This window comes from Mastomys coucha, unplaced genomic scaffold (genome assembly GCF_008632895.1).
Source record: "Mastomys coucha isolate ucsf_1 unplaced genomic scaffold, UCSF_Mcou_1 pScaffold21, whole genome shotgun sequence".
NCBI lineage: Eukaryota > Metazoa > Chordata > Mammalia > Rodentia > Muridae > Mastomys > Mastomys coucha.
In genome coordinates, this window is record NW_022196904.1 from 160,568,491 (window position 1) to 160,579,362 (window position 10,872).

Here is a 10,872-nt window from a genome sequence, read left to right on the forward strand (position 1 = left end):
TGTTTTCCTGTAGTTCTTTAAGGGATTTTTGTGTTTCCTCTTTAAGGGCTTCTAGCTGTTTACCTGTGATCTCCTGTATTTCTTTGAGGGAGATATTTATGTCCTTCTTAAAGTCCTCCATCATCATCTTGCTCTTCTTGTGTGTTGGGTGTGTCCAGGACTTGCTATGGTGGGAGAATTGGGTTCTGATGATGCCAAGTAACCTTGGTTTGTGTTGCTTATGTCCTTATGCTTGCCTCCCACCATCTGGCTCATATCCGTGCTTTTACTCCTCCCTTGAGGGTGTGAAGTTCTCGCTGTTTTAATTCAGCACAGTGAATTGTTGAGCTCACACTGTACTGGGCACTTTTTAGTACTCCCCTAGACTACCTCTAAATGCAGTGTATTTTCCAAAATCAGTTTTAAATCTGACTTTTAAAAACCCAGCTTATCAGATTATTCTAGTTTGAGGCTAGGACTTCTCCCTTCACGAAAACAGTTGTCAGGGTAGTTCATGTGGTAATGTTCCTATGCATGAAGTCTTCAACTGTCTGTAACTCATTTAAGTGTAATGAATTTGCGTTGTTGTTTTGATTTATTTAAATTTTTTATTTATAATGGGACTTACTAGGACCTGACAGCGGTATAAATAATGACACAGAGACTTTTTAATATTTTAAAGCATAGACCTTTTACCTATGGCAGCCTGTAGCCAGCTATCTAGCTTAGCCTGACCAGTCCTGGCACTGCGTCCTGCCACATGGGTAGCTCTTCCTCACTGGCCCATCCTTCATTCACCTCTATGTCTACTGGTGAGTCTTCTCCCAGCATCCCGGGAAGTTCTGCCCTCCACTCTCTGCCCCACTATTGTCCGTTAGCTCCTTTTTACAGCCGTTCAGATACAATTCTAGATTGCCTCTAGGCTTGTGAGGAAAGATGGATATTTACAAATATGGGGCCAGAGATTGGCCATAGAAATAACAAAACCAAGATCCTGCCAGCATTTAACTCTCTGTTGTACAGAGTTAACAATTGAATATACAAAGACAAGCCTTTACACACTGTACCTCAACAATTTATTTTGCAAGTGTGTGTGTGTGTGTGTGTGTGTGTGTGTGTGTGTGTATGTGTGCATACCTCATACCTTCCTGCTGTGTGTAGAGGGCAGAAGGAAGTGTTGGTGCCCATGGAACTAGAGTTACAGAGGATTATGAGCCACTTGTGATGTGGGTGCTGAGAATCTAACTGGGTTCTCTGGAAGAACAATTCTCTTTATGGCTGAACCATCTCTGGCTCATGTTTGTTTAGTTACTGCTACATATTTATATTCCCCTATTAGGTTTATAGCTGGGATTTTATGATTGTCATGTGCTAGTATTTTGTGCTGTACTTTCTGTGTGGTAGTGTATGTATTTATTCAGTCAGTCACTTAGACAGTCGTGGCTATCAGTAAGATTTCTTTGTATCTGAGGGTAGCTTTCCTAATGCCACTTTATTGTTTTCTCTAATAGGCCAATGATCTGAAAAAGGGTCTGGATGGGAATGGCTTGCCTTACAGTGACAGAAATGGAGGCACCCTCCACATCTCCTGTACATCAGAATGGTGATATTCCTGGAAATGCTAATTCTGTGAAGCAGATAGATCCAGTCCTTCAAGTGTATCTGTACCATTCTCTTGGGCAAGCTGAAGGCGAGTATCTCAAGTTTCCAAATGGGGAGTATGTTGCAGAAGAAATCTGCGTGGCTGCTTCTAAAGCTTGTGGTAGGTATTGAAATTCACCACTTTTCTTATTTATAGTTATTATTTTGCTTATTTCTAGGTCATTATGTTACTTTAATATAATGTATGTATATAATTTATTATGGCTATTAGCTATGTTTTTACATGCATAACAAATGACAATATTAAAGTAGAAGTTAAAGTGATGGACACAGAGCAGATGTCAAAACAAATTGAAGCCTGTAACTGTTTGCTGAGACCATAGTAGGTGACGAACGACTCTTGTCATGGGCAATCTCATAAGTCAGTCTTTTTTTCAGGTGATACGGGGTTTGCTGTGTAGCCCAAGCTGGTCTGGAACTGACTGTATAGCCAGGTTGGCCTTAAGCTTGCTGTTATCTTGTCTCAGGCTCTTAGATTTTGAGATTACAGATATAACTATCATCTCCAGTTTCATAAGGAGATCTTGGAACTTCATCCTTAGCACAGTATGGAAGGAATATGCATGTGGGTAAAATTCTTATTTATTTACCTTTAGTTTGTATGTATATACATTTTACCTGCATGTATGTATGCACACCACTTGTATGCCTCGTCTCTGTGAAGGCCAGAGGAGGGTGTGAGTTACAGATGGTTGTGAGCTGCCACCAAGGTCTTCATCAAGAACATTCAGTACTCTTAATGGCTAAGCTATCTCTCCAGCTCCTGGGTAAAATTCCTGATTAAATATTTTACAGTTATAGGCAGAAGATCATTTTTTTTTAACTCCTGAAGTTTTTTGTCAAGCCAGTAAATACATTTCTATTTATTTACTTATTTATGTTTGTGTGTACCTTGAAATCTTGAAACTTATGAGGAAGTGGCTGTCTTAGTCACCGTTCTGTTGCTGGGAAGACATACCATTGACCCCAGCAACTCTTAAAAAGAGAGAATTTAACTGGGACTTTCTTATAGTTTCAGAGGTTTAGTCCGTTGTCACCATGGTGTCATGGTGGAGTGTATGGCTGCATGCAGGCAGACATGGAGCTGGAGAAGTAGCTTAGAGTTCTACACCTAGATCTGTAGGCAGCAAGAAGAGAAAGCTCTGGGCTTGGCATAGGCTTTTTGAAACCTCAGAACCCACCCCCAGTGAGGCACTTCCTCCAACAAGGCCACACCTCCTAATTCTTTCAAATAGTACCATCAGCCCCCCACGCCCACCCCCTTTCCCACCCAAGCATTCAGATCTATGAGCTTATAGGGAATGGGGCTGGGAAGGAAGGGTAGGGGAGGTGCAGGAAGGGCATTTATTTAGACTATCACATAAATTTTACCTTTTTATGGCCTTTCTAAAACTATAGCGCTCTTTCTGCAGAACTGATACATTTTATAGGCCCATTGAGATTACTTAAGAATCATTATGGTATTTAAATATTTTTTTTTTAATAAAAAGACCAGTTGATGTTTTACTTTTAAGTAGTAGTATAATTCTGTGCTAGAGGTAAATTAAATATCTACTAATAGTCATAAAATCCTAACATTACTTTGTTTGCATATATTAATGTTATGTAATATTAACAATTTATTAATTTATTTAACAATGTAGATGAGGTTAGCTTATTAGTATAGGTCAGAATAGCCATTAAATGTCCAGGAAATCCCAATCTTCACTGAACCTGGAGCTAGACTGGTGTCCAGCAAACCCTACAAGTCCTCTTATGTCCACTCCGCACAGGGCTAGGGTTATAAGCAAGCAAACAGCCATCTGGCTTTTTACAGGAGTTCTGGGAATTTGAACCCAAATCCTCGTGCCTGTGAAGTAAGTGCCCTTCCCCACTGAGACATCTTTTCAGCCCTGTAAGGAAGTTAGGAAATATAGCTGTGTTCCTAACTCCTTTAAAGTAGTTTAAAGATTTTTTTTTTTTTTTTAAAGAGGGCTGGGACTGCAACTCAGCAATAGAGCTCCAAGGCCCTGAGCCGACCCCTAGCAACACACATACATGCACATATAAAAACACACAAATCTCATATTGCATGTTTTACTCTGGTGACAGTTTTACTTCAGTCCATATTAAAAATCAGATAAAATGCCCAGTTAGGCTGTTCAATATCACTGATAATTTATTATTTATCAGACTCACGATATGAATGAAAAGGCATAAGCACCTAAAAAGTGTCACCCTATTCTATTTCATCTATAGCATTTACATTTAGAAACCAGTGAATAAAGTGTGTAGCGAAGCCCATTCTGCCTCAGTAATGTTATAGATAGAGCTCCAGTAAGTGTGAGGAGACTGGGAAGGGTGGAACACTGAGGAAGTATGTAGGCCTAAAACTCAATTGCATGGGCCATCCCAAGGACTAACCCTTTTGTCTTGGCCTTTGAACCCTGTTTCTTTCTTGACACAAAGTTAGAGGAAAGTGAATAGGCTGTTTTGTACTTTCCGCTTGGCTCGCTTTAGGGGTAATAGGTTGGTTCCCTTTTTCATGTGTATCCATCCACCCACCAAAAGCTACTAATATGGCTGATATTTAAAGGTAAGTATATAGAGCTGGAGAGGTGGGTGGCTCAGAGCTTAGAGGGCTTGTTGAGGGCTCCAGGGTCCTGACAGTGACAGCAGTCCCAATTCCTCTTCCCAGGGATCCAGTGCCCTCTTCTGACCTCTGCAAGCACCAGGCACATGTGGTGGTGCATAAATAGATAGGAAGGCAAAACACTCATGCACACACTTTATTTTAATCTAAAAGTACTATTTATAAAAGATTGCATAATAAAATAACTAAAATGTTTAATTTTTTAGTTTAAATTTATAAGTGTTCTATGAAAATATATTTTAGCTGGGTATAATGACACATCTTTAATCCTAGTACTTTGGTGGCATAAGCAGTTGGATTGCTGAGTTTTTGTTTATATAAAGTATTTATACATATATTTTATTTATATAAACCATGTATATATTTTAATTTAGTATACATATATGTATATATGCTTTAAATCCAAGAAAGTCTTATTTTACTTTGTTGAAATGCAGTGTAGTTAAATGTTCATTTTCCTAATGCCATTGCCATACTGCTTGGATCCCTGTGGCTTGCTGGTAAGTTACTTTTTATTATTTGCAGTGTGCTCCTGAGGCTGAACTGCCTCCTTAGCCCTTAGCAAGTTTTATAAACAGGAAGTAGAAGTTGTTAAACTTTATTGTTCTTTTATAAGATTATTTGACAATTTTAGTGCCTTTGGTTTTTTTCCCATGAATTTTGTGATTAATTTGTCACTTCTATATAAAGGAGAGCTGATATTTCAGTAGTGATTACATCATGTAGCTATTTTTTTAATGTTACAATTTTATTTTACAAAATCAAATTATCTAATTATCTAATTTAATTTTAAAAAATTTATACAATATATTTTAATCATATCCTTTTTCCCTCCCCTACCTCCTCATAGATATTCCTCTCACCACCCAACTTCACACTTTTTTCTCTGTGCTGGGCTTTTGTATAGTTTGAGCTTGTGTGGGTCTTGTGTTTGTGATCATAATCTCTGAGTTTCTGTGTGCATCAACCCTGTTGTGTCTGGAAAACACAATTATCCTTGGAAATACCTACCACATTTAGCTCTTAAAGTATTTCTACCTCTTTTTTTTCTCAAAGATGCCTGAGGGCTGTGAGAGACATCCTGTGTAGGGCTGGTGCTTGAAAGTCTCCTGGTGTTAGTCATTGGTCATTTGTAATCTTTGGCACTTAACAGAAACAAGCAGGGATGCGGGCAGTTGGGAGCAGTCCCTGTGGTGACGGCTCTGTGTGGGAGTCTTAGCTGCACGCGTGCTGCTGCTCTTGTGTACTCTTAGCTCTTAGCAGCAACTAGAGTTGTGCTCGCAGGCAGGCCTAGGTATTGGGATTCCTCAGCCCTTAACAGTGGTCAGTGTTCCTTTGACCTTTGAGGCTTGGGGTATCTGAGACCCTTTCCTAAAGGCCTGACAGGTCTCTAGAAGGCTCCCATAGGCCTGCAGTTTCTCTTTTCTGGATCTTTACAGAACTTGTATATTCTTGAGCCCCAAGGTCTCTATTCTCTTTGTACCTTGGTCTCCTTTACCATGGTTGAGTACGTTAATGGTTCTGCTGATTCTTCCGCTGTCAAGCATTTGGTTCCTTCCCGGGTTGATTTTTACAGCTGAGCCCATCAGCTGCTAAGCTGTTGCCATTGCTGCGGCTCTCCACCTGATGCTTTTTCCTGTTACCAGCCCAACCACAGTATTCGAAGTAGGCAATAAAGGGTCATTGAAGAGGAATATTTCATTTGGGCCTAATGTTAAAATATAGGGGAAACAGAGCAGGATGATGTCTCTTAGCTGGCTGGGTAAGAGTGTTTGGACCAAGCACAGCAGACCTCACATGTGAAGGAAGGTTTGTCCTTCCACCAGTCTCAGCCTGTCCAGTCATAGTAGTCCTTTGTCAGGCCGCCAAGGGAAGTGTTTTGCTCTGGCCTGAGAGGTAGTGCTTGCATGATCATCTCTAGTTCACTGAGGCTTGTGATAGTAAAAGTCTAGTTCAGTCTTTGAAATAGTGCTGGCTGAGACTGCTTCCAGAGCTGCACCAAGCAGCTGTGTAGTTCTCCTCAGGAGTCCACAGAGTGCTCAGAATGGCCAGCATTGGCATGAGGGGAGTCCAGCTGGCTGTTTGTCCCCCACCCTTTTTTTTTTTTAAGGCAGCCAGGGCAGGAAGAGAAAGTCTGACTGGCTGCCAATTAGGGAGTCCAATTGCCCTATTCTCCAGTATCTGCTTATTTACGGGAAAATGAGCGCAAGGAGGAGGTCTTATAGTAAGTCCTCAAAGCCTTCTCATTGACAGTAAGTCCTCAAGCCTTCTCACTGACACAGCTTATAGTAAGTGACACAGCTTATAGTAAGTCCTCAAGCCTTCTCATTAACACAGCTGGCGAGTTGAAGATTGCTTACCATGCTCTCAGTACCTCAGAGGGGGTGAGCCTCTCTCATCTCTCTTGATACATTCAATTCTAACATATTTGTGAAATTAAAATTTTTCTTTTTTTTTGTTTTTTTTTTCGAGTAAATATTTTTCTTTTAATGTACTACTTATAGTGTAGTCAGAGAAGATAACTTTGGATGGTTTTAACCTTAAAAATTTATTAACATTGATTTTGAGATGTATGAACCTGGAGCATATTTTACATTCTGCCCTGTGCATTCTGCCCTGTTGGGCAAGGTTTTTTTTTATATGTTAGTAATATCTAGTTGATTTGTAGTATTAAGTTTTTGTCTTTATTGAGAATAGTGTGTTGAATTCTCCAACTAGTATTGTTGAGTTGTCTATTTTCCCCTTTACTTCTAAGTTTTTGGTTTATAGTGTGCTGATAATTGTTCTGTCTTTGGTTGTCAATTTTTAACCTTATTAATTTAGTGTTGTTAATTTTTCACTTTAAATCTTATTTTCTTATATTAGTAAAACCATGCTGGCTTCCTTTTTGTTATTTGTGTAGATTTTTTTCTATCTTTCTCCTCCTCTCAACAACCTATTTGCATCTTTAGATTTTAATCGAGTCTCTTAAGGACATCATGTATGTAGGCCATGTATTTTTATCCATATGAGGAATCTCTGGTTTTAATGGGATAGCTATATGAATTTGCATTTGAAATAATGATAGCACATATTAATTTCTACTATTTCATTCTTTTCTATCTACTGTATCTTTCTTTTTTAAATTAATTTTTTTACTTATTCACTTTACATCCAGATCATTGCCCCCCTCCTAGTCATCCCCCCACAATCCTTTCTCCATTCCCCCACTCCTTCTCCTCTGAGCAGGTGGGACTCCCTAAGTATCTTTCACCCTTTGGGGCCTGCAATCCTTGCTCCTATTCTACCATAGGAGTCCCCCAGCTGCATCCACAGTTTTGCTCTGGATGTCTGCATCTGTCTGAGTCAGCTGCTAGGCAGAGCCTCTCAGAGGACAGCCGTGCTAGGCTGCTGCCTGCAAGCACAACAGAGAATCATTAATAGTGTCAGGGATTGGTGCTTGCCCATGGGATGGGTTTCAAGTTGGACTAGTTCCCTCAGTCTTTGTTTCCCTCCCCCACTCCTGCATTTCTTTAGTCTTTTTTGTGCTTAATTTTTTGGTGGTATATGTCTTAGTTATGGCTTCATTGCTGTGAAGAAACACTGTGACCATGGCAACTTTAAAAAAGGAAACCATCACTTAGGAGGCAGAGGCAGGCGGATTTCTGAGTTCGAGGCCAGCCTGGTCTACAGAGTGAGTTCCAGGACAGCCAGGGCTACACAGAGAAACCCTGTCTCAAAAAAACCAAAACAAACAAACAAACAAACAAAAAAAGGAACCATTTAACTGGACTGGCTTAAAGTTTCAGAGGTCTAGTCCATTATCATCATGGTAGGAAGCATGGCAATATGCAGGCAGACATGGTGCTGGAAGGGCCAAGAGTTCCACTGTGTCACTGGGCATGGCTTAAGCATATATGAGACCTCAAAGCCCATCTCCACACAGTTCTTCTAACAAGGTTCCACCTACTCCAATAAGGCCACACCTCCTAATATGCCACTCCCTATGGGCCAAGCATTCAAACATGTGAGTGTGTGGGGACTATTCCTATTCAAACCACCACAGTATAACAGTATATCATTTGAGTCTCACTTTTAACATATTTTTAGTTTTATTAGAAGTTATACTAAAGGTTAGAGTTAATCATTTACATTTATTATTTTCTTAAAAAGTATTGACAAAATCTACTTAAGCCAGTGACTTTTATTCCTATTGTTTGTTGAACTTGCTAACACTCCAAAGCCCAGCTCGCACTGTCACAGGTTCTTCTTCCTGAAATTTATGTACTGCTTTGTCACCATGTCACAGCTCCTTTAGGTGCACAGGAACATAGGAGGAAGTGTTTAAGTATTTTATACACACAAGGTCCTCAAATTAGATACTGCTCTCAAAAGCTACCGCAGTTTGTACTTCTAATGAAATTGTAACAACTGTAGTTCACAGGACAACTGACCAGTGGGAATCTTGTTGTTGTTGCTGAAGTGAATAGTGTGAGGTGCTGTCATGAGCGACTCGTTTGCATTTCTTTAAACACTAACTCAGTGTTGCATGCCTGTCCTGTGGATTTGCTTTACTAGAAATAATATTTTCATTCTGTACCATTGTTAATTTTTTTCCTTTTTTTTTCTTTTTTTTTCTTTTTTTTCCAGACAGGGTTTCTCTGTTGTCCTGGCTGTCCTGGAACTCATTCTGTAGACTAGACTGACCTCTAACTCAGAAATCCACCTGCCTCTGCCTCCCAAGTGCTGGAATTAAAGGCATGCACTACCATTATTAATTTTTAATCTCTATTTTTAATTTTAAAATACTTCAGTTAATATTTTATATAAGTACAAAGTACAAACCAGTGTACTTAGGATTTAAATTTTATCATTTTGCCATTTCAACTTCTATAGTGTTATTTTGATATATTACATTAATAGAATCTACTAATTTTCTAAATTAGCTTTCTCTGCAATCCTATGATAAATGAACAATGAACTTTGTTGTGCTTTTTTTTTTTTTTTAAAGAAACACTTATGGATTAGGTTTGTTAGTACTTAGTTTAAGATTCTTATATTTTGCTGGGCAGTGGTGGCACATGCCTTTAATCCCAGCACTTGGGAGGCAGAGACAGGCAGATCTCTGAGTTTGAGGCCAGCCTGGTCTACAGAGCGAGTTTCAGGACAGCCAGGGCTACACAGAGAAACCCTGTCTCAAAAAACCAAAAAAAAAAAAAAATAAAAAAATAAAAACAAAAACAAAACAAAAAAAACTTATATTTTGATAAATATAAGTTTGTGTTAAAACAAAATGTCTTTGGTGTTTTGGTTGTACTTTCGTGTAGCTTCTATACCTGGTTGTTTTTATTTTTTCTGGATTTTCCTTTTATTTTCTTCAACCTTTATTTTCCATTAAAAAAAGAGGTAGATAGATTCAATGTCTTTAATATAGTTTTACTTAGTTTTTTATTTCTGAATCTTTTTAAAAGTTATATTTTTTCTGAAAATTGTCCATATTTTCAAATATATTAGTGTAATGTTCCTCTAGCACTTTGTCTTTTAATTTGCTTTTAATTAAGCTTTTTATAAATTGCTCGTGCCTATTTTTATTCCTTATTAGATATGGCAATGGCTGTAATTTTGTTAATTATTAAAGCAAATTAACATCATTGATTATTTTTGTTTAATCTGCACTATTAACTTTCCCTTTTAAAACTCATTGTATGGGCTGGAGAGATGGTTCAGTGGTTAAGAGCATTGACTGTTCTTCCCCAGGACCTGAGTTTGATTCCTAGCAACAACATGGTGGCTCACAACCATCTGTAATGGAATCTGATGCCCTCTTCTGGGGTGTCTGACATTGTATTTATAAATAAAATAAATAAATCTTAAAAACCAAACAAACCGAAACATGTACTCAGTTCTGACTTAATTGAAAAGCTGGAAAAGATGGTGTGTGTGTGTGTGTGTGTGTGTGTGTGTGTGTGTGCGCGCGCGCGTGCTTACTTTTCACACTTGTGAGGACTTGTTTTGAGTTCCAGGTGATTATTTGGTGCATGTATGTACATGTATGCAGCTGTGTGGATGGTTTAATATATGCTTGAAAAATAATATAGACTTTTTTTTCTTTTTTTTTTTTGGTTTTTTGAGACAGGGTTTCTCTGTGTACTCCTGGCTGTCCTGGATCACTCTGTAGACCAGGTTGGCCTTGAACTCAGAATCTGCCTGCCTCTGCCTTCCGAGTACTGGGATTAAAGGCATGCACCACCAAAGCCTGGCTTTCTTTCTTTCTTTCTTTCTTTTTGGAATATATACTATTATATTGCTATGTTCTATGTACTTTTTAGACTAATGCCCTTCGACCTTTACAAATATTTTTTATATTTATTTTATGTGTTTTGCCTGCATGTATGTATGTGTATCACATGTGTGCCTGGTGCTTAAGGGCATTGGATGCCTTAGAACTCGAGTTATAGATAGTTGTAAGCTGCTGTGACATGCTGGAAACTGAACCCAGGTCCTCAACAATAACAACAAGCTCTCTTAAATGTGAAGCCACTTCTCTAGCACTCTTTAAGCCTTTGTGGGCATGTGTGTGTGTGTGTGTGTGTGTGTGTGTGTGTGTGTGTGTGTGTGTG

General features: G+C 38.8%; 1 protein-coding gene across 1 annotated transcript in view; it reads left to right on the top strand.

Moving 5' to 3' along the window:
- Window positions 1–10,872, top strand: part of Jak2 (Janus kinase 2) — a 67,970-nt gene that overhangs the window by 12,980 nt on the left and 44,118 nt on the right. Inside the window, exon 3 of the mRNA XM_031390053.1 lies at window positions 1,491–1,741. Within this exon, the coding sequence (XP_031245913.1) occupies window positions 1,516–1,741 (226 nt within the window). The 5' untranslated portion in view covers window positions 1,491–1,515. The remainder of the gene's footprint in view (window positions 1–1,490; window positions 1,742–10,872) is intronic.